The following is a 26,924-nucleotide window of genomic DNA, read 5'->3' as shown; positions in this document are numbered from 1 at the left end:
GCATGCGCCATGAGGATGCATGTAGGGCTTTAGAATGTACTATTAGCAGACTTAACGCGGTAAGATAGGAGCAAGGCCGGGCGAGTGCGAGAGCGAGGAAAAGAGAAACCAGGAATGAACGATCGAGTGATATCTCATGACTGTGCAGAAACCATGTCCCTAGCAGCGTCAATGTAGTCGGTGATTCGATAGGAAAGAACTGGGGTTAGCGCAATTTATTAGTGGTAGGGTTTTGATAAACGTGAAATATTATACCCCCTTTCCGCGAGAGTTTGAAACCATATTCCAGAAGCTACCATCCCCAGGTTTGAAAACAACCTCCATCCCAACCTCCCCACACTTCCCCCGCCCCCGCCCTCTCGCCCTCTCTCCCCCATAGTCTCCCATCACCATGACCCCCCCACACCCGCACCAAGCTCAGCTCACAATGCTCACTGCCCACATCCGCCAGCTCTGGCAGACTTACGACGGCCTGAAAACACTCGTAGACACCACCTTCGCAGCGCCCATTCCCGACCCCAGTATCTGGCAGCTGATGACTGGTGCTCCCGTGACGAGCGTGGATGTAGAGAGGGCGGAGTGGGAGAGGAAGCGGTGGGAGGTTGTGAGGAGAATGGAGGAGGTGGTGGTGGAGATTAGGGCGTGGGATGAAAGAGTGGGGGCGTTGTTGGTGTAGCATACACAGGGTGAGCTCGTGGGTCTTTGGTTTAGAGGTAAAATGGAGCTCACGAACCTGTAGAGGCGGGATCAGGGGAGAAGTTTCTTTATGTGCTACCAAGAGTAGAGTGATAAGTCCGTCTATAGTGGCTGGGTCCGCGGAGGAAAGTAACAACGGAGGCTCATGGTCTGTACATATAAACGGAAGAGTTCTCGTATTCCAGCTGTAATTAATAAATCTGTATTTACAGCGATATAACTCTCATGTTGTTGTCATTACTTCCACCCAGACCAGGAAGGCAGAAAAATTAAAAAAAAAAAATTTTTTTGTGTTAGCAGCAGCACGTTTCGATCGTGCGACCTCCGGGTTATGAGCCCGGCGCGCTTCCGCTGCGCCATGCTGCTATGAATGTTTTCTGTGTTTCCGGGAGCTTTGGCTGTGAGGTTACTGCGGGAGGGGACTAAGGGTTAGGTGAAGGGCTTTAAGGTTTAACGTTTAAGCTTCAATGTTTTACCACGTAAGTCGTCCAGAACTGAACTTGACTCTGGCTCTCTGTTGAATACTCATGGGATACATAAGGGATAATAAGGGTTATGGAGGCTCTAATGAGATCTCTGGGCAGAACATTAATTGTTTTTCTTCTGTTTCTTTATTTTGGACAGATAAACCCCCCCGCATCAACTTCGGCGTCACGATACCCATAACTAACAATAGGCCGCTTACTAGGAAGGAGAAAAATAATACCAAGTTTATTAAGTTAACTATAAAAATACAACGAATAAAAATACAACGAACAGCTACATAGCTAGTCTACTTTTCACATTTTGCTTACGGCAGAAGCATACGCTTAGGAGGTTTCGTGGCAAATAAAAAGGAACACAGAAGGGGGGTAAAGGGTGAAAAAGGAAACAAGAATCGGCGCTGAACCCCTCGTATGCTGCTAGGAGTTAAGTGTTGAGTGTTACGCTTATGGGGGCAAAGGAAGGAAGACAGGACAAAAAAAGGAGCAGCGGGTAAATTTTAACACAAATCAGAGTCGACGCTCAACTCGCATGCTGCGAGGAGCGGAGTGTCGACCTTGTCACTCATCATAGTGACAGAAAAAGGGACAACCAGAGAAACCTCAAAGGGCAGAAGAGAGAGCCCACGAGCCAAACCAAAACCCACGAATAAACCAAGACCCACGAGTAAACAAGTCAAAGCCAAAGGGAGCCAGAGCCAACAGGAACAGAGGAGCCTATATACCACGAGCCCACAAGAAATAAAAAAAACCAAAGCTAAAAAAGCTAAAAAGAAATCCCACAAGAAAATACTAGTATGGAACTAATTCCTCGCTATTCAGCCAAGAATTGATTCCCCCCCCCCTAGGGAGTGGGTCTAGTTTCTATAGCTGATATACATGTAGTAGGGATTCGGTTCCTCGAATCCCTACTACATGTATATCAGCTATAGAAACTGGCCCCACACAGGGAGAAAAGAAAAAAGAAGGCTGAAAGGGGGAGAAACTCTTGCCCTTTTATACACGGGTGGGTCGGCGAAATCGTTTCTTCGACAATGGGGCATGACTGCGATAATCCAGCCTGCAACTAACTAGCTAAACCACTACCTTAGCCATGAAAATTTCCACTTGAAGTGTCTAGATAAGTATTAATCTTGGCTGTGGACATATGAGGAAAACTATCGTGAACACGATCCTTGGCGCTGGATTGCCAAGGTTACGAAAGAGGATATTCAGTGTTTCTGACGATAGGGGTTTAGCATATCGGGGTAACCCACTTCTACTTTGTTCATCAGATATAACAGTTTTTTGCCCAGGGAATATGGCCGTTGTTGACCATTAGCACTGCGGTTCACACGGTCAATGATAGATCAGCATGTTTTTATAGAGGCGAGACCTTCGACGATCAACCACTAGTACATGCATGCAATTTATCAAATAACAAGAAATTAGATGGGGTTTACACGTTGGCGATTTCAAAAATAGCTAGCCTTTATATCCTCTATCTTAGATATATCGTTTATTGGTGAACCGTAAAAAAAATTGCCAGCCTAGGGGCCTAGGTCTAGTTCGGGCTCATTATAGTACCCCCAGCTCGTAATCAGGGAGAATAAGAAGCCCATCCTCGAGCATTCTCACGGGCCACATTGACCTTAATCCCTCACGGTAGTGAAGTCACAGTTGATGCACTTCAACCCATTGTAGAGAGAGAGATACGACCGGCCAGCTGGGGTGGTGGAGTAGGCCAGTGTGATAATTACTTCAATCCGAACCTATTTGTCTTTTAAATCTACGTACTTATAATTCTTTTTATATAAATCATATTCACTTTATAGCTACCAAGTTGCACTACATATTAGCTACCCGAAAAAAAGTCATCCCCGGTCCAATGCGTTCCCCAATTGACAAAACTCCTAGAGCGGGATCCAGTATACACTGGCGCGTCGAGCGGCCACAAGAAAGAACAGGAGCCAAAAGGCGGGTCAGATATTCGACTCCCCGCATGCCGCGAGGAGTGGAGTGTCGAGCCCGCCGAGCGTCCACGGGGCTAGACGAAAGGGAAGGAAGCTACCAGCCAACAGGGTAAATGCCCACAGAGACCTATGAGCCAAAGAAACTCACGAGGCAGAAAATTAAACCCACGAACCAAAGAAACTAAAGCCGAATTTAAGTCCCACGAGCCAAAGGGGACGTGAATGTTTAATTCTCCATTAGCCTCTCCTCGCCTTCGAGGAAGTAACTGGTGAGACGACCTGCATAAATAGGGAACGATCTCACCCAAACGGGCACAGCTATCTTTGAACACTTGTTAGGAGCGCAGTGTATTTCATTTTACAAGACAGGAAGCGGACTTAGGATCCTTACGGGTGCAAAGAGGAAAAGGACAAGGAACACGAGGCCACGCAGGTTAACACTAAGACGGGGCTTCCCCGAACAAACAGAGGAGTGGAACAGGAAACAAAAAGCCACGTAGATTAACACTGAGGTCCTCGTATGCTACCAGGAGTCCAGTGTCGGGCCTACGGTGCCAGAGGAGGAAGAGAAAGCAAAGAAGACCCACGAGCCAAAGGAACCAAGAACTAAAGGAACTTCAGCCAGCTCACGAGAAAACCGGAACAAGCCAAAGAGAACGAGCCCACAAGACAGAAGCGAAAAGGAACAGCGAGAAGAGCTAGAGATCCACTGCACAAGAGAGGAGTCGAACGCCACAGGCCCAAAGAAAGAACCCACGATCCAAAGGAAAAAAGAGCTAAAAGCTCACGAACCAAAACCCAGAACTCAAAACCACAAACCACAAACCACAAACCACAAACCAAAAACCAAAAACCAAAAACCAAAACCACAAACCACAAACCAAAACCAGAAACCCAAGAACCCAAGAACCCAAGAACACAAGAACACAAGAACACAAGAACACAAGAACACAAGAACACAAGAGCACAAGAGCACAAGAGCACAAGAGCACAAGAGTACAAGAATACAAGAACAAAAGAACCCAAGAACCCAAAATCCAAAATCCCAAAATCCCAAAAAAGCCCACAGAAAACCAAAAGCCCACAAAAATCCAAAGACCCACAATATAAACAAAAAACCCTAAAGTTGGTATGGAACCAGCTCCTCGCTATCCAGCCAAAAGATGATTCCCCCGGTTTTTAGTCACCCAATTGTCCCCAAGGACCCAGGACCAAAACCAAAGGGGGTGGCAGGCAGATGTAGCCTACATTTTTTTCAGGATGGAGGCCCAAGGTACCAACTCCCTACTTCATCGGCCATAGAAACTAGACCCACCACAAGGAGAAAAGAAGAAAGAAGACTGAAAGGGGAGGAAACTCTTGCCCTTTTATTCATGGGTGGGTCGGTGAAATCATTTCTTGGAGAATGGGGCTTGGCTGCGATAATCTGGTTTGTAACTAACTGGCTAAACCATTATCTTGGCCGTGAAAATTTTCACTTGAAGTGTCTAGATAAGTATTGATCTTGGCTGTGGCCATATGAGGAAAATTATCGTGAACACGATCCTTGGCGCTGGATTGCCAAGGTTAATGGATTTAACGGTTAAGCAACACTGCAGTGTCAAGGTTGCTCATGTGTTTATCATAATTATCTCTGCCTATTCGTTATGTGTTTTGTCCAGGCCAATCATGCAGGAATATATAACAGAAAATAGTTCTTTGATCATTGCTTGTTGTAGCTCCTAGAATCAAAAACACAACTGATTCACTTCAACCCAATATCCAGAAGTGAGCCAGATTGTATAAAATATACGGGATTGGGGCGTGATTGATTGTGATGGTTCTCGCAAGCCTGGTTAGTACGAAGATGATTTTGATGTTCTACATATAGTTATAGTACAGGCCACAATGGGCCCATATAGCTATGTCCTTATGTCCTTGCTCCGAGGACATGTCCTCGATGATATGCAAGGGTAATAGTCTAAAAGGACAAGCAGCCTCGAGGAACCCCGAGCACAATTTTTGGTATATTATATGCTTAATCTGCCCCGGCCAGATGAGCTTGAGGATAGGATATGGTTTCTAATCGAAATGAATACTGCTCTTTGCCCTCCCGGAATCATTCTTGAGGGTACCTCGAGGGCAACGTTGTTGGACGTCGAGGACAGACAAGAACAGAAGTCAACGGGGACGAAGCACCTCGAAGATACTCTCCAACCTCGCCTCGAACACTCTGGTTGACCACACTAATCATATTGCCTCTTGAGTCTCCTACGCCACGGTTAGCTTCTCAGGCAAAAGAAAATGAGTTGAGAGCACAGGTACTGTGTCGATGTCTTTCTTCGAAGTACTATCTGGGTAGACTATAGTTTTGACTCGAGGTGGTATGGCCCACGAAGATCTAGATAACTATCTTCGATAGTATACAAGAGCAGTGACGCAAAAACACAAGACCAAAGCCTCGAGCGGGCTCTTTGGCTCTTAATACGCCGCCTGGTGGGGACAAAATCCGAGAAAACACACCTTTTCTCTCAATCAAACATCACCATTCATTCTCTGGGATCATTTTTATCATCCTCGAGGCTCTTCATTGTATATAGCTCTAGGGAACTTCAATAATAGACAAGAACAAAGGTCAAAGATGTCGAGCTGGAGCCCCCTTGCGACATTGATTATCACTCGCGTCTTGGCACCCACCAACCTATCTCTCACCGTCCTTCCTTCTCTCCCAAACAACTCCACAACTCCCTAACTCCTTACCTCTTTACCTCCTCAACTTTCTACCCCCCACCTTCCTATCTCTTCACCACCCCACCACCCCACCACCCCACCTCTTCCTTCCCTCCACCCCAACACTATCATCAAACCCCCAGGTCCCTCCATCCTCCAAAATGGCCAACGTGCAATACCAAGCCGGCCTCAGGTACGGGCACTCCCTCGCCATCCAACAAGTCCGTGACGTCGTAGACAAGCTCTTCCACCCTGCCGTCATCAACTCTCTCACCATATTACTCGACCGTATCTCCATGCCCCCCTCCCATCCGAGCTCAGATCCCCTAGAGAAGTCTCTGCAGCCCCCTCTGGCTCTGGGCCTGAGTTCGGTGCTTTCTACCCCGATCCTACCACTGGAAAATTTCTAGAGGTTCCCCCTCTGCCAATGCACGTGGCAGCTCCAGGCCCTCCTCCTCATCCTACGCTTGAGCCTTACCTTCCTGCGGCTCAGACTCACCAACATCCAAGCGGAGCGCTCGACTCTATGGCTAGTTGTCTCCCCGACTCGGAGGATCTCACCCTAGACCTACCGGTCCGGAGACGCGGCCGCCCGGCCCGTGACGCTCCCACTACCATCGTGAAAAAAGAGGTGCAAGAAGCCGCTGCGCCAGTGCAGCCTGTGCGGAGAGGTGCCCGCACAACAAGAACTCAAGTCTCGTATACCGAGCCTTCTCTCACCGCCGCAGAGCTAGAGGACGCTTACGAGACTTACGTCCCGAGGTCTGACCGCCAGTACCGGCGTACTCTCTACTCCGAGGCGCTCCTCGAGTCGGGTTCGGAGGATGCTGCTCCCGTCCAGCCGGCCCGTAGACGCGGCCGCCCAAGAAAGAACGCTGTACCGGGCGAGACTCTTGTCGTGTCGGATCTCAAGCAGGAGGAGGAAGAAGAAGAAGAAGAAGAAGAAGAAGAAGATGCCCCTACTCCAAAGTGCGGCCGTTTGTATAAAATCGCCTCATCCCCCAAGGACAGCGTTGAGGAAGACTTCACCCCAGTCCAGGCTCCCAAGAAGCGTGGCCGGGCTGGCCACCCAAGAAAGAACATCGTGCCGGCGGCCGACAATCTTGTCGTAGCAGATCTCAAGCAGGAGGAGGATGACGAGGAGGAAGAAGCCCCCGCTCCAAAGCGCGGCCGTCGGAACAACACCGCTTCATCCCCCGAGGCCACCGCTAAAGAAGACCTGGCTCCAGTCCAATTTCCCAAGAAGCGTGGCCGCCCAAGAAAGACAACTCCTTCACACATTGGCCGGAACGTACTCGTTCCCTTTGATGGAAAACTTGTCGACCAGGAGGTGAAACGTGAAAGGGGACGGAGAAAGAAGGTGGTTGTGTACGTTTTCGCTTTCTTCTTTTCTCTCTGCTATATGGAATTTTTTTTGCTAACTAAGTTTTCGATTTTAGATCTGATACTGATACTAACACTGCTGAGGCGTACGGAGTTGGGGCGAAGTACGAAGAAGATTCGGAGTGGTGAGAGCTGGAAGGTCCAGGAAGCCTTGCAAGGGTGTATGAGTATTCGGGAGAGCCTACAGCCCCTCCCTTCAGAATTTTGTGCCCGTTTCTAGCGCTTCGTTTGGATGCCTTGTATTCTTCTCCATTTCCTTGCTCTAAATATCCACTATCATTATGTACTACCAAGATCAAAACACAAAGAGAATACGAATTATATCAAGTAAAAAACATTCTCAAAGCTAGGTTTAGATAAGAGATAAATCTGTGGTTTAAACTAGGTCTAAAAAAAGTCCCTTCATACAAGTAGATACCGCATGCCACAAAAGTGTCCGCGGAAAGTGTATAAACCAATTTTAGATATTTCGTAAAAACCGACTGGTGTTTGGCAGACAAGTTACCGCTACACCTATTCTAACGAAGCTTCAGGGTAGAATGTATGGGCGCTGGAACGGATGGTAGAGATCAAATAATGGAGATAAGGAAGATAATGAGAGATCTCAAGATCCGTGTTCGCAGGAAAGATAGCTCAGGACTGCTCGAACGAAAGAAGATAATATAACCAAGTGGGCTCATTCTGCAGCTTTCCTTTATAGCGTCTCAAAACTAGCACATATACTCAACAAACTACTATTATAAAGTGTCTTGACACCTATTCCGCCAACATGCCCCACAGCGTGTCTTGAAAACTATGCAGGCCGCCTGTAGGCATAGGTATCGCGTTACTATACATGTAGTATAATATTGTATCTTACCTTTAAACTCCTGCTTTCACCTCGCTATATACGAGCTAGCGTGGGGGGTTGGAGGTAGCTAGGATCGAATCGAGGGGAGCTCTGGTGAGCTAAATGACCCGTAATCCGAGTGATGATACATGACGAAACCCTAACCCTGGCCACTACAAGAATTGTCCGTTCTCTCTTTTATATCTACACATCCCCATCCTCATCACTAACAGCAAAAAAAAAAAAAAAGGTCCATGATGAATATCCCATATATTCCCTCCCTCTAAGATAATAACTAAAGCCCTTCTACTACTAGCTACATGTAATAGACCCCCTCCCCCATAGCCACCCCCCCCCCCCCCCCGCGGCTTCCGGAGTAATCCAACCTAGCCGGGCAGCTACCCAGCCGGCTACTAATAACTAAAGGTTGTAGATAAATATATACAGCAACAAAAGAAAAGGAAGTATAAAAAAAAAGTATAGTATAGCCAAGGCGGGATAAGAGCGAAGAAAGAGGCTGGTGGTAGATGGATGGATGATATAAAATAAGAGGAAAGTATAATTCGAGAGAGAACATTCCGATCCGCGGATGGAGAAATAATATAGAGAGAGAGAGCCAGAAGAAGAGAAGAAGAACAACCAGAAGAACAGAGGACAGAAAAAATAGCTACATAGCGCAAAAGCAAGCAAGCAAGCCAGAAATCAAGAAAGGAATCCAAACCCCAATTACAGCACATTTAAAAAAAGAGCAAAAAAAAAACCTACTCAAACACTCAAAAAAAAAAAAAAGAGAAACCAACTCCGATCCCAAAACCCATTAACGCACCCAGCGGCCCTACCTCGACCGTTTCTTGCCCACCACATCACCCCCACTCGCACTCCTATTCACCTGCATCCCGCCCACACCCGCGCTATACCCGCCCTTCACAACACCCAACTTCGCACTCTGACTCCTCGTCCTCTTCGGCGGCGGTCCATCCTCCTCATCATACCCATCCGCCTCCTCATCCCCCGCCGCATCGCCCCCCATCCCACGCCCATTCCCAAAGATCTTCCGCGCGCCCGGTATCCCCGACACCTTCCCGACCGTCTTATTCGGCGTACACACCTCCTTCTCGCCCAACGGCGTCCTCCCCCCCACCAGCCCCGTCCCCGGAAACACCGCCGCCGTCGGCGTCGTCAACGGCGACACCTCATCCTCCTCCTCCCCCTCATCCACCATCACCTCATCCTCCCCGCCGTCGCCCCCCGCCAGCACCACCTCCCTCGGCGCCGTCCGCGGCAACACAACCGGATACTCATACTCCCTCTTCCTCGGCGTCGCGCCCGTCGGGCAATACTCCTTCATCGGCGCCCTCACCACGGACCTCCGCAGGTCCGAGAGCGCCGGCAGAATGACTGCCTCGACAGGATCAAGCGCCTTCCCGAGCGCCGCGGTGTGTGCGTTAAAGTCGTCGGCAAAGATCTCCGTGTCCTCCTTGACCTCGGCGAGCTTTGTGCCGACGGCCGTGCACGTGTCGCGCACGGAGGCCACGAGGGTCTGCAGGGTGCTGGAGAGCTGCGTGTGGTGCGACTCGTTGGCGGCGCGGGCGCGCGTGACGAAGCCGTCGAGGGAGGCGAGTTGCGTGCTGATGTTGTGGACTTGGGTGCCGACGAGGGAGACGGATTCGGCGTGGATGGCGGCCGTGGTGCTTTGGATTGCGGCGTTTTGGGCTTCTGCGGCCTGTGAAGGGAAGGTTGGTTAGTTTTGGGGGGTGATAAAGGGGATAATGATCATGTTGCAGGTAATGATACATACCTGCCAATCCACCTGCAGCCGCGTCTTAAGCCCCTCCTTCTTCCCATTGAGATTCTCAATAAACTTCTCCTCATTGCCCGTCCACTCGTCCATGCCCTCCTTATACTCCTTCGTCGCCGCCTCGAGCTCCTCCTGCACCGCCGCCACATCGCTCTGCACCCGCTGTATGCGCGCGGTAAGCCTCTTATCCTGCTGCTCCGCCGCGCCATTAATCAATCTGGATAACTGCGAAATCAGCGCCTCCCGCTCCTTCGCCGCCTTCTCGCGCTCATCCTTCAAGATGGCATCCATATCCTCCTGCGCCTTCCTCGTCGCGCTCGTGCTCGCCGCCGTCGCCGCAACAAGCTGCACCCGCATCTTCTCCACCTCCGCCTTCTGCGCCACCACGCTCTTCTGCGCCTCATCAAACAGCACCCTAAACTCGCGGCCCAGCTGCGCATACGACTCATGCAGCATCGTCCCGAACTTTGCCAGGTCCTCGACCACCTCCGCCGCGATCCGCTCCGCCGCATCATTCAGTCCCTTCAAGCCCTCTCCTACCCGCGTCTTCACCTCCTCCCTCAGCACCTTAATCTCCTCCAGCACCGCATTCATCTCCTCCTTCGCCCTGTGCATCTCCGCCGCCAGCGCCGCCTCGCCGCCATTAAAGCCCTCGAGCCGGTTCTCGATGTGGCTGTACGCATCATCCAGCTTCGCGATCCCAACCTCGGCAAACTGCGCCAGCCGGTCCGTGACATACTCTGCCAGGCGCTGCTGCTCGCCCGTAAACACGGCCAGCTCGCTCTCGACCAGCTCGGTGGTAGCCACGACGGCGCCCGACGACCGCTGCCATGTGCCGTGGTTGGTGACCTCCAGGTCCGCCATTCGGCGAATCTTCCCGTGTAGCCCCGCAACGTCTTTGACGGTCTCGCCGAGGGTGGTGATGAGCGTGCGTCCGACGCGGTCGAGCTTCTGCTCCGTGTTTTCGTGCGCGATGCGGAGCACAGTCTCGTCGGCGAGGTCGCGCTGCGTACTCTCAAGGTGAAGCTCCGTCTTCTCCAGGCTGCCCTTCGTCTCCTCCAGCACCCGATTCGTACTCTCGTGGTCCTTCTTCAGTGCCACAAACATGCGCATGTTGCTCTCAAACTGCTCGCGCGTGTTCTTGAGGCTATTCTCCATGACCTCGATCTTGCGCTGCTGCTCCTCATTCAGGATGCGGCGGCTCTCGCTCTCCTCCGTCATCTCCTGATAACTCTCGCTCGTCAAAAACACGCCATTCTTCTGCCTCGTCGCATGCAGGTCCCCCTTGAGCTTCTCAATCTCAAGCACATACTCGCGGATCAGCGCCTTCTTGGTCAGCATCTGGTTCATCTGCGGCTTATTCCTGATATCCTTTGCGCGCGCCGCATAGTCGAGCGTACTCATCGTCTCCTCGAGATTACACTTCGCCGGCGAGATGGTGGCGATGATGCACGTCTTTGTGCGCCCGCCCAGCGAGTCCTGCAGCAGCCGCGTGAGCTTCGACTCGCGGTACGGGATGTGCGGCGACTTGTCGACGAGCGCATTGATCACCCGCCCGAGCGTCAGCAAGCTCTGGTTAATCATCCCCGCCTCGCGGGCGCGCTTATTCTCCGCGCCCGAGCGGCCAATGTTCTCCGACCCCGCCAGATCCACCAGGTTGAGCTTCCCCGTGCGCAGCATGTCCTCGCCGTCCTCGCCCATGACCTTGACATGCACCGTGATTGTGAAGACGGTGTGCGATCTCGACGAGAGATCGTTACACTTTGTCGCCGCGACCTGGCGCTTGTGGGATCCGTCCTGGAGCAGGCGGACGCCGTCCTCGGCAGACTTTATGAACGACTCCTCCATTCCCTGTATCACGATTGCGCCCTTCCTCGTCGAGTCCTCAAAGATCTTCACCTTCGCATTATCATCCGCCGCCAGCAGGTCCCTCAGCTCCTCATTATACAGCTCGATAAACGAGCACTTTACACTATTATCCTTCTCGTCCGCGCCGCCCAGCTTGGCAAACAGCTGATACAGCGCACGCGGGATGATGCCCGCCGTATCCGAGTAGCTCCCAAAATTATCCGCCATGTCCCCCGTCATGGTGTACGTCTTCCCCGTGCCCGTCTGCCCATACGCAAAGATGGTACAATTGAACCCCATCAGCATCTCGTCCAGCATCGGCGCCACCACATCGTCGTAGATCATCGTCTGGTCCGCCTCGGGCCCAAACACCCGATCAAAGCTGTACGTCTTATTACTCAGCGCCAGCGGGCCCATACTCAGCGCGATCTCGCGGCCGCGCAGGCCGCCGGGCGTCGACACCACCACAACACTACTCTCGCGGATCTCGCGCTCGGAGCGCCCGCGGCAGCGCACAACAACATTGATGTTTGTCTCCGAGTTGTGCTGCTCGTCGTGCAGCGCCTGTGCGGCCTCTGCCGCGATCTGGCGGGCTGTCTTTCGCGTGGGCGAGCGGCGGGAGGTGGTGGAGATGGTTGATCCGGCAGGGGAGGGGGGTACGGCGGTGGAGGAGTTGGTGGGTTGCGGGAGGTTGGGGGGCGCGCCCATGCGCGCGTTGGTGATTGAGATTTGGTGGGCTGTCATGAGGCCGGCGGCGCGGGAGGTGGGGCGGGAGGCGGCGGCGCGTTGGAGGTTTGTTGCCGCTGTTTTGCGGACGCCGGGGCGCGGGGGGCCAGACATGCTGGCGGTGGTGGGGGGGTGGGGGGTGTGATGATGCTGGTGGTGGTGGTGGTGGTGGTGGTGGGATGTTCTGGTAAGGTACGAGTGAGGTGTCGGTGTGTGCTAGAGATGCTGCTGCTGTGTGTTAGTCGTAGTAGCTGTGAAGATGCTGCTGCAGACTGGTGGTGAAGATGGTTCTGCTCTTTCTTCTTCTGCTCTTTCTTCTTCTTCTTCTTCTTCCTCTTCTTCTTCTTCCACTTCAGGAGTCAGAGAGAGAGGTCTCTGGGATTGAAGCTCGTCCTTGTTGTCGATGCAGCCCACGTGTGTGTGTGTGTGTGTGTGTGTGTGTGTGTGTGTCTGCGTGTGTCTGTGTCTGTGCCTGTGTCTGTGTCTCCGGTCTCAGATGTGCAGAGTCGTGCGTGTCCGCGGTGTTGTTCGAGGAATGGCCGTCTTGCTCTCGACCCTTGTCTTTTGTCTTGTTTGTTTACGTTCTTTGTGCAGCCGCAGCAAAGGGCGGGAGAGATAAAGAGATCTTGGCCCTCATCCATGCTTAGCAGCGAGTGCCAAGACCAACCACCCCAACCCGAGGAGAGCTCTCTACAGCTACATGTATGTACTTCTATCTACCCAGAACTGATATTCACACACCCCCCCCCCACACATAACCAATTGTACCGTACAGTGCTAGAGTATCGACAGTCTACCGCCTATGTAAATAATATATCTGTATCTGTATCCTACCTACCTCACTAACTCATCACCCGCCGCCGCGCCCGCCATCCATCATACTCTGATCAATTGCACTCACTACTAGTAGTCTGAATTACTAAAACGAAAAGGAAAAAGAAAACGAAAACGAAAACGAAAAAGAAATCCATTCCCTATCCTACCCTATCCTATCCTATCCTACCGGCTATCGATATCATATCATACTCTCAAACCAATCTCCTTTCCCGGGCCACAAACAAAAAAATTACAGCAACAGAATATAAAAAAGAAGGAAAGAAAGAAGAATCCGACTCATACGAGTAAAAAAAAAAAAGCGAAAAACGCAAGTTAATGCCCCCCCTCCCCCAAACCCTAGTGTCGATTCCCCCTCCCACCTAAATAATAATAGATAGCTAAACAAGAAGATTCAGAACAACCAACTAACTATAATAAAAAATGAGAGACTACTGTAACCTAAAGAACAAATATCCCAAAAACACCAAAGCCAGAAGAAAAATAAAATCAAGATACCGCACGAAAAAAAATGAATACTATCACAATTTTTATGTCCTAAGAATAAATGAGTAACCCCCCTTTCTCCCCTTCTCTCTCTCTCATTACCACCCCAATTACTCCTTATTCGGCGTCTTCTCCGCCTTCGAACCTGTGTCCACCGTAATAAGCGTGGGCGCAATCCTCCTCCGCTTCTTGTCCCCGCCTGTAGCTACGTCCGACGCCTCCTCCGTCTTTGTTGCAGCCGTATGTTCATCTCTCTTCCCTAAAACACTCCCGCCGGTGGCACTGAGCGGGGTCTGCGGGGGTGTAGTCATTGGCACTCCGGCGACCGAAACGCTCGGGAGGCTTCCGACGGTTGGAGTCGGATTGTTGATGGCACTAGCTAGTGAGCTCAGCGTTGTCACTGACGACGCCGATGAAGACCTGGTCGGCGAGTTGGGCTGGCGGACTGGGGGCGCAGGGGATGGAGGGAGCGTGGGTGTCGAGGAAACCTTAGAGGACGATGGTGTCGAGGTCGGGTTGGTGGGTGTGGAAGAGGGAGGGGTTGGCGCCGCCGTGGGGATGGGCCCAGTATACTTCTCTCCGAGCTCCCCTGGCGAAAACACAACTACAGAACAGAACCCATCCGTCGACGTCATGAGTAAAGTATTGCCGTCAGGTGACCTAAATTGCCAAATTAGCATGAATCAAGCACACCCCGAAGGGAGAGATGACAAACCATGTAAGATCGGTGAACGCCGCATAATGCAGGTTGCTGACAATGCAAAGCGGCGTCTGCTGCTGGGTGTCATATATCAAAACCGCATCCTGTGTCGCAACGGCATACACAATCCTATACGGGAGTGAGAATGCCGAGTTTGTAGGCGTCCCCGACGAGGATGGCGAATCCGAGTTGCCGGACTGTGATCCGGGGGTTGAAGTGGGCTCCTGGGCGGCTACTGCGGGTGGGGGCAACAACGGGATCGAGTCCATGTCGGATGATGTGTCTACGGTTATGTGCTTCGTGGTAGCTGGCGCCTTCCGGTATGTGTAGAATACCGGTGAGCACTTCACCGCAATTGAAGGCTTCTTGTGACCTGGCAGATGTGCAATTGGCGGCTTGTTCAGCCCAGCCCGGGTATAGATATATACAGTGTTGATAACCTCATCGGGGTTCTTCACGCCATCACCGGCTGTTGGATTGGACGTCTTGTACTGTCCGGCCGGGGTTAGGAGAAGACTCCCATCGGGAGTAAAGGTCAGTCTACGGAAGAAAGACGTCAATGTCTCATTGTAGTATATGTTTGCGTTCTTGACCCCTAGGCCGTGAACCTTTGGCGAAAAGTCCATAGGTTTGACAGCAGGCAAGGGCAAAGCCGGGGAAGGCGATGTGGAGCGGCGCATTGAGGGTGAAGAACTGAAGGAGCTCCGCCTGCTAGCAGCAAGAATAGGCGGGTTCATCGGGAGAGAAAATCCAGTTGGTGTCCCGGGGGTAGACGGGGCAGGCGACGCAATTGCAATTGCCGATCCCATATCAAACTCCCTCCCCCTCTGGAAATCCGGCGGGGCGGGGCTGCTCGAGGACACCCGTCTCCGTGGGGGCAGGTCCATTCTCGAAAGCTTCCCGTGCTGTGAGAGGGAGAATTGTCCATCTTTGGACTTTAGTGTGTAAATGTGCACTGAGCGGTCTGAGCTCTGAGTCGCAACAAACTCGTTCAGTGGGTCCCAGGCAACGCCTTGGACATAGTGATTGTGCTCGGCAATTTGTCGAACCATTTGCCCTGGAAATTGCGTGGTTTGTCAGCTTCCTTCAACCGTGATCACTGATAGCGGGCCAAACCATACCTGTCTGCGCATTCCAAACTCGAGCAACATTGTCCATGCTCCCAGTAATGAAGAACATCCCATCTGGTGACCACGCAAGGTCGTAGATTTCCGAACCCATGGATCTGCACATGTGCTTCAATCTCCACGTCTCCTTATCCTCGAGATCATCTTCTCCAAATCCCGGGCCCGCGCGGTGTGTTGGTTCTGCTGGAACCCAAAGAATAATGTTCCCGTCGTCTCCAGCGGACGCTATCATCTCGCCTGTGTCACAAGAAGTCAGTCTCAACCAATTCCACGGGGAAGGCGTTGCAATAGCCGAAGGGTGCACAAACCTCGAGGGCAGAAACGAACAACATTGACAGCCTGGTTGTGTTTGGCGAGTGTACTCAGGTAGACAGCCTTCTTTTCGTCGCCTTCGCCTTGGATTTTCCACAACTACTCAATCCACACATCAGACCTGGAATTTTTTTTTCTTTTTTTCTTTCGATTTTTCTCTCCCAATCTCCCTCAAAAATAAAAATAAAATAAAATTGGGACGGGATCCTGAGGTGGGAAAGAAAAAAACGGGACAAAGAGGTGTAGATCAAACATACGCGAACATTGTTGTCTCCACCCGCAGTTGCAAGCCTTCCTTTGCCGTTTGGCTCAAAGTGAGCACTATAAATAGGCTGGTTGTGTTCGTGCCAGTGAATGGTGAGTGGAACTGCCTTCATCTCGTTTCCTTTGCGCTGAAAGTCGTCTGGGAGTCGGTGAACAGGAGATCTTTGTCGACGACGTTGGTGGAGAGGGCAATGAGACAAAGGTTGGAGTGAACAAAAGAGCTAGTAGAAGAGCACCAATTCCTCTGTTGTGAAATTATGAGAATTCTCGGTTTCGTAGGAAATAAATCAAATCCACTTATGAGTCGTTGACAAACGGTAGGTTTATTTGGTGGGAGCTTGGGTCGTGAGTTGGTTGTGGTTGAGGATGAGGTTTGTAGTGGTTGGTTGCTGTGGTGGCAGTAAGGTAGCAAGGTTCGGGGGTTTCAGAGCAGAAGATCGGTGCGGTGCAAAGGGTTACTTTTGAGGCGAATAAATTGTGTGCATACACTGGCAGAGGGACGCAGAGCATAACGGGGGCAAGAACTGTGCTACATCACCGATGCACTTGATTGCCTTTATGCCTCGAGACACTATCGTGGGGATCAGTTCCTAGAACTTCTGTTTATTTACCGTTCTACCATGTCCCCCCTGGTGCAGCATAACGATAGTATCAGCTAGCATCCAACATGATACTCCAATCAGACAACCACTTTCGCCTCTGTTATATCTTGGCTCTTTATCACGAAAACTGATACATCCTTCAATCCTCCCATCGATCTTGCTATCGAATTATTATTTCATCTCGATTTCCCCACGTTTTCACATGCAACCACACTCTCAGCCCTGTGTCTTCTGTCCTTGTGCAATTCGTTCGGCTATGACTGGATCCTCAAAGCTCAATCTATCACGAGAAGTGATTGAACGAGAATCTGATAGGTGGGCGTCTATCCCACAGCTGGCTACGAAGGACTACCAATCCAGGAACAGCATGCCCAGCTTTGTTCCTGACCACTCGGCAATGGTAATGCTTGCACAGGTACATACATGAGTAGGTACCACGCCCCAACTCTTCACATTAGCGACTTGCATATGAAACTACTCTGGAGAAGAAAAAAGGTAAGTCTTGTGTTTTAGAGCACTGTGAGGTAGCGAGGCGGCGGCCCGATGCCGCGTGCTGTAGGCGTAAGAAGGGCAGAGTGTTCGGGCAGTTACGTTCGAAGGTAGAGAGTACTCTACCCAAACCAGAACATAATTGTAAGCTTCACCAATCAAGCGGTACGACACAAGATGTTCCTAGAGTGGACCCTGGAGGTAGTCGGAGTGGAATGTCCACGCGGCAAAGTGGGATCGTCCCACCTTTCGAAACAGTATTTGCTTGCAGAACATCAAACTGAGAGAGAAAGAAGGAATTGTAATCTGCGAGTACCTATGGGTTGGTTCACATTCCGACAAGCACTGCTCATTCATATAGTGCTCTCAAGACCTGACTCTTTGCTGTTATCAAATAAGGCTTTTTATCTTTCTTTCTTCATGCTCATGCATCGCACTGATTAGACGCAGAGTTGCCGAAGAGCGCACCAATTGCCTTTGTCGTGAAAATAGGCTGAAGTAGGAAAGTGTGACAGTAAAGATCAAACAGTCGATGGTGCAGTTCTAATTCACATCGCATACGACGTCAGGCCAGATTCAAATAATATGTCCTCCTAACGCGAATTGGAAGGATTAGAGTAGAGGCCTCTGGTAGAAAGTCAGGGTAACTTCCGGCGGCGCCTTGTAGCGAGTGAGTGCTGATATTTGCTACATACGATGGAAAAAATCCCTCAAAGGATGCGCACGCCAGCAGGTGGATACTGGAACTCAAATATGTTTACCTCCTCTTTCTCCACGAGCTGTCTAGGGCTATGGTGTTGGCGGACATCAATGGGTCAATCAAGGCTGATCCTCGGCAGACTGAGAAATACTCGCTGTGGAACTTAACGGTCTGCTCGTAAATACTGCATGTTTCTGGGAAACCGACACGTCACCTGCAAGCATTTATGAAATCTATTACATCTCGTGCTCCTAATTCACATAGAGAGGCAACATGACTCTAACTCTCTTAATAATATCAGATTTTATCAATGCTTTATTAACAGCCAAACGGCTGAAAGCGGGGCGCTAGGCTTGATACATATATTTGAGAACTTATCGATAAGAAGATAGGTACATGTAGTGATACATTCCCTTCGACCCACAATTTGTAGGTACATGTTGTAACCTGTCGTCCTCGTGAACGAATTAACCCGTGTTCCAGAGCAGGTACTTCAAGGCGATATGTGTAACTACATGTATGCTCTTAGTTAATCAAATCTCCCACGCGGGGTTGAATAATTGGCATTTATCTTTTGACTGCAGACATATACCCTTCCAATGGTTTCGTCTCAATTAGTATGACTGATATGCTTTGGGATCAGCTTTGCATGTGATGAATCACAAAGCTTTGTAGAACGAGGATCAAGATCTACTGGCCTAAATCTCTTTCAACTTAACAACTTGTAGGCTGTTTCCGGCTGGGAATCTCTGAATTAATCGCGAGGGCTGGCGTGGGCTTGGTCAAATGATGGTTACCAATCTGCATGTCTGGATACGAGTTGTTTCTTGGCAAAAAAAGAGGATCCGGGTCAAAGACCGTACGTACCAGGGCATTATTGGGCTTTTGAACAAAGTGTCGTAGATTATGTATCACTACGTATATCCTGGATTTGGACGTCATTTTGAGCCTCAGACATGAAGAGCTGCAGGGCAGCAACGTCCTGTCGTACAAGATATTATCAACAGCCTTCTAGTCCTGACATTTAGGGTCTGTTCGGTTGACACAAAAATCCATAGATTGGTTGGGCTCGATAAAATAATCACCTCTAGAGGTGTTTTTTTTATTCAATCCATGGATTGCAACCAATTAAACGTCAACCGAACGGAGTCTTAGCAAGTAAGCGTCATAGTCAACTGAAATTTCTGGTGGAATGTCCATGCGATACATGAAGAAACCTTATCAAGAGTATAGTTTTAATACCCTGCAGTATTGGTCATGAAAATGAACGCTATACGATTATATGCATGACCAAACTCTGAGTCTTTAAGACTTAAGCTTTATTCAAGGAAACTTTATAAGCTTTCGAGAATGAAATTCCTTCTTGCCCAAAAGAAATTCTATTATGTGTCGATCCCTAGCACATCAGATCCTGCCGGGGATGAATTGAGTCAACTAATCAGCCTGACTTAAGTAGGAAGGTAAATATTTTGAATTATACGAGGTCGACAGTAGCTACAGTATTCTACTCCATGAGGCAGGCGTAATATCTAATGGGAAAAGTCTGTTGAGATAGAAATCTCCTCTCGGGCGGCCCGGCCCAGCTGTGGCTTTACGGAATGCTCTGATTCTCTCCTATAAACCCTGAGCTTGTCAATTGCCATAAATTCAATTACGTGTATATAAAAGAGTGCCAAAAATCGCAAGTTTCAATATGTTTATCTCACTTGAGGGTCGTCTTCCAGCCTAAATAAAATATTAATTGATTACATCGCGGTTATCGTCGGTACCGGCCGTAGGCGCATTACTATTCATTAATACCCCTGATCTAATGGCCTAGGTCACATCCGCGTTTTTCTAGTACTGGGTTGCACACAGTGCTAGTCATGGATCCGGATCTTGCAGGTAAATACGTGAACAAAGAGATATATGAACAAATTTAAGCATACTAGGTGGACGTAGCTACTGACAAACAATACGAACAAACACAGCTCGGGTATAAACAATTGTCTCTGTACGTAAGTAACAGAGGTACATTAGTAAACCTTCATAAAGGAAGGAAGACCTGAAGCTAGATATAGAGTACCAGATCAACCAAGCGCCCGACCAATAAACGAACAGACACTCTCTATTGGAAGGGATAGTCAGCTATATGAAGGGAATCTAAAGAACGCAAACTAAACCTCACATAAACGTTGGAGACGAAAAGACTTGGCAACAATCACAACTAAATTTTCATGCCAATGACCTATTTCGCAGTTTGACACGGTACCAGGTCGCGGTGGTATCACCAGGTCTCAATGTTAACCTGTACAACCGGATCTTCTGAGTTTAGCATGATGAGTAAATGTCTACTGAAAAGTTGACTTTAACATCCTCTACAGGCAACTCGAGAGTTTGATTACAGTGATCTTTATTTTCGAGATGAGATTCGAATTATTAGATCTACTATGTCGTCACACCAGCCTCTACTGGACAGCATCGCCTTACTATTTTCAGTCAGCTTTTTCTTAGTACTAGCACCTACATACATAGAAGAGATAACACCCCCACTACGACTCATATCGGCAAGAGGCAGGAGTACCATGACTCAACCGAACTGGTGGAACCGGAGATATTCCTTTGGTGATGTACCGCCACGCTGAGGTAAGGGAAGCATGGGTGGACCACAAGAGATTTCACTGGCGCCCATAAAAGAGGGATATCCATCGAATAAAGGGAAATTCCCGCTTTACAGTACTCATCACCTCTTGCAACGTCCCACCAGCGAATGTTCCTTGCAGTAATGGAACATAACACCATTATTGCACTTGTCGCAACGGCGTCGTCGGCAGCGATAATTGCAGTCTCGAGCACTATTAACGCAGCTAAACACTGGAAGCAGGTCTCGTCCAAGCGAAAGGGAAATTACGAGGAAATTGGGACAGGTGTCTACCAAGATGAGGACGGTACAGCTACAGAGGAATCGGAGGCCAGGTACTCGACCTATGTGCAGAAGGTTTTCATTCTGTTTGGGGCAGCGCTTGGTGTTGGGTTTTCTTTACCAATTGCAATAAGATCCATGAAAGATATGGAAAGCCTTGTATATGTCTCAAATTGGCTGGTATTTGTCTCATGGGTACGCATTGCATTCCTTGGATTGTTTGGCCGTCTCTAACATGACACAGTGTTTTATTACTATTCGTGCCATATGCGTCATACAATTACGAGGAAAGCTTCAAACGTTCTACGCTTCCTGTCAATTGGCAGGAGTGGGCGCCATTCTTCTCGTCGCACAATTAGTCTTAGCTTCAATGATACGTAGTGACTTGTCTCCTTGGCTTGAACTTGGTCTTGTTGCTGGCCGCATGTTTGCCGCCTTCGTTTTAATTTTCTCCTCTCTTTCGGTCCCAAGGCGGCCTGACGTTTACTTCAATGGCCAAAAGGTGGATGAAATGCGTTCAGTGAGCTTGTTTTCCCGCTATACCTACACATGGGCTGGAACGCTTCTCAAGTTAGCTTTCCAAAGAGGTCGCCTAGAGGAACATGATTTGCCAGTGTTAGATTCAAAGAGAAGGGCGCGCGAGTTGCAAAATTCGTTCAGCCAGGTAGCGGAATCTCCTAGGCTTTATTATCAAATTTACTTGGCCCACTGGAGAACAGTCAATATCCAGTGGACACTGTCTCTGATGAATGCATTCACAACCTTTGCGCCCCAATACATCATGTTCCAGCTTCTAAAGAGCTTGGAAAAAAGAAGCGCTGGAGTTGATGCCCGTTACGAAGCCTGGTTTTGGCTTATTTGTCTGGGCTTGACAAAATTAGTTGACTCAGTAATCGCATCGTATTTATACTGGTATGTGCTTATTTAGAGTCCCGCAATTAAGCTGCAATAGCCACTTTAGTAAATTATAGACTGATATATCACGCTAGGCTATCCTATATGGGATTAATGATTCCAGTCCGAGGACAGCTTTCTGCCATAGTGTTCTCTAAAACTATGCGAAAGAAGGATGTTAAGGGAATGCAAACGGGAAAGGATTCAGAAACCACAGATGATGCAAATGATAACAATAAAACCACCCCCGGGGCCAATGACGATGAGGACGAACTGAAGAATATGAAGCAAGGGACAATCAACTTGCTTGCCATTGATTCTTCGCGAGTTGCCGAGTTCACTTCCTTCAGCTGCGCCTTCTTCCAGGCGATCTTTGAGATGTTCTTTGGGTTTTCGTTGCTCATTAATATTATCGGGTTTGCTCACTTCCCATATATATCTTACGCATTCATTCGAAACCTAAACTAACGCAAATCCAATCCAGTTGGAAGAGTATGGTTGCGGGCCTTGGTGTAGTTGCTGCGACGACTCCTTTTAATGTAATCGTTTCGAAGAAGTATTCTGCGGCTCAGGACAATCTGATGAAAGTGAGAGACCGTAAAATGGCCGTCATCTCGGAAGCTCTTCAGGGTGAGTGAATATCATCCAAGTTGACACTCCAAGCAGCTCCAGAAACCCGGAAACTAATAAACGAACATCACAGGTATTCGGCAAATCAAATTCTCTGCTTTGGAAACGCAATGGGAAAATCGGATTCGGGCTGTACGGAACGATGAGCTCAAGACTCTACGTACTGTCTTCACAACTGAAGCGTATGCATACCTCTATTGAATATCCGAGAACCAATTAATGATTGCTAACTTTTTATAGTTGTTTGATTCTTTTCTGGATGTAAGAATTATTGTACCCTTATAAGCTCCAAGAATTTTACTTACTGTCGCAGAATGAATCCCGTATTGCTCTCAGTAGTTGCTCTGAGTTCCTATGCTATAATTTACGGGACTTTATTGCCCTCCGTAGCGTTCACTGCATTGGCAGTCTTCAGCGAGTTGGAATTTGTCCTATCGGTTATTCCGGAGCTCACAACGTAAGCCATTCTTCGGGACTTAAAGGGTGCCTCCTTACTGACCCAAAATAGAGATGCTTTGGATGCATATGTCAGCACAAAGCGCATAAAAGATTATCTTGATTCTGCTGAAAAAAGCTTCAAGCCTACACCGTCCAAAAGAATTGCGATCAATAGTGCCACAATTGCTTGGGCCGCCGATTCGGAAGATCAAAAAGACAGATTCTGTCTTCGTGACGTAAACCTTGAATTTCCTATTAATGGGCTTAGCGTCATATCAGGAAGAACGGGTTCTGGGAAGAGCTTGCTGCTTGCAGCTCTATTAGGCGAGGCAGATGTTTTGAGTGGAGACATTGAGATGCCATTACCCCCGTTGCCTGAAGAGAGATTCGACGCGCAGGCCAACCCAGGAAATTGGATTTTACCGTCAGCTGTAGCATATGTTGCTCAGATCCCATGGATTGAGAATGCCACCATCAGGGAGAACATATTATTTGGTTTACCATATATTGAGTCGAGGTACAAACAAACTTTGGCAGCATGCGCTTTACAGAAGGACCTTGAGATGCTCTCGGACGGAGAATTCACTGAGATTGGTGCAAGCGGAATAAACCTCAGTGGTGGTCAGCGCTGGAGGGTATCATTTGCACGTGCTGTTTATTCTCGTGCAGGGATATTGATCCTTGATGATATATTCTCAGCTGTCGATGCCCATGTAGGAAAGCATCTTTTTAAGAACGCTCTCGTTGGAAACCTCATGCAAGACCGAACCCGTATTCTTGTTACCCACCATCTTAAACTCTGCATCTCTAAAGCAAAATATGCGGTTTCGCTGGAGAACGGGGTTATTCAACATTCAGGTTCGGTGGAGAAGCTAATCCAAGATGGAATCCTGAAAGAGATTATTGCAGCAGATGAGAACGAGGATCAAGCAGTTGAAGAAATTATCGACGAAGTAAATGAAGATTCCGATCTGAATAAGGGTGATAGCAAGCCTCAGACTACACCTCTTAAATTTGTGCTGGACGAGGAGCGTGAAAGAGGTGCAGTAAAGAAAGAAATCTATCTTGATTACATTCTTTCTAGTGGCGGGTGAGTGAAAACGCAAGTCCTTCGACGGTATGGAATAAATCTAACAATTAGAAGAATCATCTTTTGGATATTTATAGTTTCCTCTTTCCTTGGACAGGAAATAATGCTATTATCAAGAGTAGGCGTTTCCAGACTCGATAATATAAGAAAATACTAACAAGTTACAGAGCTACTGGTTGAAAATGTGGACCGCAGAGGGCGTACAAGCATCTGTAGCTCTTAGCCCACAATCTCTTATTCATACTTCCCTCCAGCGACTTATGACTGTTGTTCAGGAGGAACGTTCTCTGTTTTACTGGATCGGCGTTTATTCTGGCCTAAGTGTAGCTGTCTGCATTATCGGAGTTGCGAAATATGGTAAGTTGTTTAACATTGAGCCTCTTTCTGAAGTGCTAATAAGGTATTGCAGTATTGGTCTATATTGCTTCATTGAAGGCTTCTAAGGACCTGTTTGAACGAATGACATTTACCATCTTGCGAACTCCACTGCGCTGGCTAGATACAGTCCCTACTGGCCGGATTCTCAACAGGTTCAACAAGGATTTTGAGCTTTTCGACTCAAAGCTTTCGGGAAATATAGCCATGTTGGTTTATCATTCACTGGCACTCATGGGAGTTATCGCTGCTGGGTAAGTAAAGTGCTGTCATTTTAGTGAATTACAACTGATAAATATTTTTAAGTGTAATACTTTCTCGATGGATGCTTTTGATGGCTTTAGTCTTGCTCTTCATCAATATCATCTATGCGATGTACTATCTCGCGGGTGCTCGTGAAGTAAAAAGATTAGAGAGCAACAGTCGTAGCCCAATGTTTGAGCTTTTTGGGTCAACATTAAGCGGAGTTGGAACCATCAGGTATCCCATCCTTCGAGCTACCATATTATCGCATACTCTAACCAGAATGAATAAATAGGGCGTTTGGCAAATCCGAGGAATATATCGATAAAATGTTCAAGAAAATTGATATCTTTAGCCAGCGTACTTTTTATGTTTGGTTGGTTGACATAACTCTGCTAATATCCTGATTCCAATACTAATGGTGACTTTGTAGGTTGTTCAATAGGTGGATGGGTCTCCGTATGTCTGCAATTGGAGGATTCTTTTCTGTTATTGTTGGGGCAGTAATTGTCGCCGTTCCGAATATCGACGCAAGTTTGGCTGGGTTTGCCTTGTCTTTTGCTCTCACCTACACTATTAATGTCATATGGACAATCCGGCGGTATGCAAATACCGAGCTTGATATGAACAGTAAGACTATGACGATTGAAGATACGGCATGTTTTTTCTAACTTTGGGACCAGGTACCGAACGTATTATTGAATACACCAGACTTGCTACCGAGGACATCGATGGTATAGCTCCGCCTGCAGCATGGCCACAGGAGGGCAGAGTCGAATTCCAAGACCTAGTAGTAAGCTATGCTCCAGAATTACCTCCAGTGCTGAAGGGTATCTCGTTCGATATCAAGCCGAGGGAGCGAGTTGGTGTTGTTGGACGCACTGGTGCCGGCAAGTCCTCCATGACGTTGGCTCTCTTTCAATTTATACGTGCTTCCTCGGGGTCGATCTATATCGACGGTCTTGATATTTCCAAGATTTCACTGCAAGATCTTAGAAGCCGGTTGGCTATCATTCCTCAAGGCAAGTAATAAAGCTAAAACCTAATTTGCGAGCATAATTATTAACGATTTTTAGACCCTGTTCTCTTTTCTGGCACTATTCGTTCTAATCTCGACACATTTGAGGAGCATAGCGACCAAGAGGTGAGCAGCTCCCTATGTCTCTTAAGGACCTTCTTTCTGACATATCTTTTCTAGCTTCGGGATGCTTTAGAACGTGTTCATCTAGTCAGGTCATCTAGTAGCGGTACAGCAACGCCTAACTCACTAGGCTCGACAAATGCAAATATCTTCGAAAGCCTTGATTCAAAGATCTCTGAAGGTGGTCTCAACTTGAGCCAAGGGCAAAGACAGCTCCTGTGAGTAGGATCCAGTCGGGTCAACCAGATTTCCTGCTGATAGTATTCCAGATGTCTCGCTCGTGCAATTGTATCTCGGCCAAAGATTTTGGTTCTTGATGAGGTATGAACCCTAAAAGTCCTATCTATATGAATTTTTATTCACAAATTTATTATAAGGCCACCAGCGCAGTCGATATGCAAACCGATGCCTTGATCCAAAGAAGTATACGTGAAGAGTTCACAGACTGCACAACGTTAGTGATTGCGCATAGACTGCAAACTGTAGCGGATTATGATAGAATACTTGTCCTCGGTGATGGAAAAGTCATTGTACGCCATATTCCTCTTTCAAAGCCCATGACTTGCTCACTAACGATATCTAGGAGTACGACTCGCCGTGGAATCTACTCCAGAGCAACGGCATGTTCCACGACATGGCCCAACAGAGCGGTGATTTCGACACATTGGTCAGTATTTCCAAGAAGGCTGCAGGGCGGGAATAGATGAATTGAGAATTTCTTTTCTTTTCTTTTGGTTATGGTTGTGAATGATAGGAGTTTCACTGCGTAAGAGTTTATCCATGTTTTCCTTCTTTTTTTTATATGCAAAATTCATAAAACCGCACGCAATAAAATCATGTCTGTTTAAAATCAGTTATTTGCCGTTGCTTTTTTTTTTTTTGTTTAATTCATTGTTATTTGCCGTTGCTATTAGTATTATAGATCTTGTTTGTGAAACTTTTTATGTTTTGCGCTGAGCATGATGATAGTGGTGATGGGTTAAAATATAACGATAATGATGTTGGTAATTGAGGTGTATGGTGAGGGGATGAGGGTGTGGTCTGTTTCCACGACCCAATTTATAATTTTGCAAATGCCAAGACCAGAGCCAGTCTAGCGTCGGCATTCCCATTGTGTCCATTCTATCCCTCTCCCGAGCCTCACTCTCTCCCCCGCGTGCACCAAGACGCATTAGGAGCTAAATACTGCTACTAAGACCGGGGCTCGAGAAACTGTGTCTAAATTGGCGGTGCTAAGAGCCGAGTGATTTACTATGATTGCAAACGCCTAACGA

General features: G+C 48.4%; 5 protein-coding genes across 5 annotated transcripts; 3 read left to right on the top strand and 2 right to left on the bottom strand.

The window, feature by feature from the left end:
- Positions 1 to 391: 391 nt before the first annotated feature.
- LAJ45_09800 (uncharacterized protein) lies at positions 392 to 676 on the top strand (the record flags this gene model as incomplete). Its single annotated transcript, XM_046119339.1, has 1 exon — positions 392 to 676. The coding sequence occupies one exon, from the start codon at positions 392 to 394 to the stop codon at positions 674 to 676; it is 285 nt and encodes a 94-aa protein (XP_045967414.1).
- A 5,324-nt stretch (positions 677 to 6,000) lies between these two features.
- LAJ45_09799 (uncharacterized protein) lies at positions 6,001 to 7,351 on the top strand (the record flags this gene model as incomplete). Its single annotated transcript, XM_046119338.1, has 3 exons — positions 6,001 to 6,127; positions 6,184 to 7,207; positions 7,279 to 7,351. 3 exons carry the CDS (start codon positions 6,001 to 6,003, stop codon positions 7,349 to 7,351), a joined length of 1,224 nt encoding a protein of 407 aa, XP_045967413.1.
- A 1,535-nt stretch (positions 7,352 to 8,886) lies between these two features.
- On the bottom strand, positions 8,887 to 12,537 carry LAJ45_09798 (uncharacterized protein; the record flags this gene model as incomplete). Its single annotated transcript, XM_046119337.1, has 2 exons — positions 8,887 to 9,774; positions 9,850 to 12,537. The coding sequence occupies 2 exons, from the start codon at positions 12,535 to 12,537 to the stop codon at positions 8,887 to 8,889; spliced, it is 3,576 nt and encodes a 1,191-aa protein (XP_045967412.1).
- A 1,316-nt stretch (positions 12,538 to 13,853) lies between these two features.
- On the bottom strand, positions 13,854 to 16,259 carry LAJ45_09797 (uncharacterized protein; the record flags this gene model as incomplete). The annotated part of the gene is made up of 5 exons (XM_046119336.1): positions 13,854 to 14,403; positions 14,459 to 15,500; positions 15,565 to 15,807; positions 15,879 to 15,981; positions 16,140 to 16,259. 5 exons carry the CDS (start codon positions 16,257 to 16,259, stop codon positions 13,854 to 13,856), a joined length of 2,058 nt encoding a protein of 685 aa, XP_045967411.1.
- A 4,442-nt stretch (positions 16,260 to 20,701) lies between these two features.
- LAJ45_09796 (uncharacterized protein) lies at positions 20,702 to 26,353 on the top strand (the record flags this gene model as incomplete). The annotated part of the gene is made up of 20 exons (XM_046119335.1): positions 20,702 to 21,034; positions 21,084 to 21,751; positions 21,829 to 22,149; positions 22,218 to 22,363; positions 22,437 to 22,545; positions 22,604 to 22,624; positions 22,677 to 22,820; positions 22,872 to 23,891; positions 23,946 to 24,009; positions 24,059 to 24,248; positions 24,301 to 24,520; positions 24,573 to 24,746; positions 24,805 to 24,885; positions 24,943 to 25,139; positions 25,193 to 25,531; positions 25,586 to 25,653; positions 25,708 to 25,868; positions 25,920 to 25,971; positions 26,028 to 26,180; positions 26,234 to 26,353. 20 exons carry the CDS (start codon positions 20,702 to 20,704, stop codon positions 26,351 to 26,353), a joined length of 4,581 nt encoding a protein of 1,526 aa, XP_045967410.1.
- Positions 26,354 to 26,924: the final 571 nt, after the last annotated feature.

This window comes from Morchella importuna (assembly GCF_003444635.1).
Source record: "Morchella importuna strain M04M26 chromosome Unknown Morimp01GS039, whole genome shotgun sequence".
NCBI lineage: Eukaryota > Fungi > Ascomycota > Pezizomycetes > Pezizales > Morchellaceae > Morchella > Morchella importuna.
Note: the sequence above shows the minus strand (reverse complement) of the source record. Positions and strands in the feature narration are given on the sequence as shown.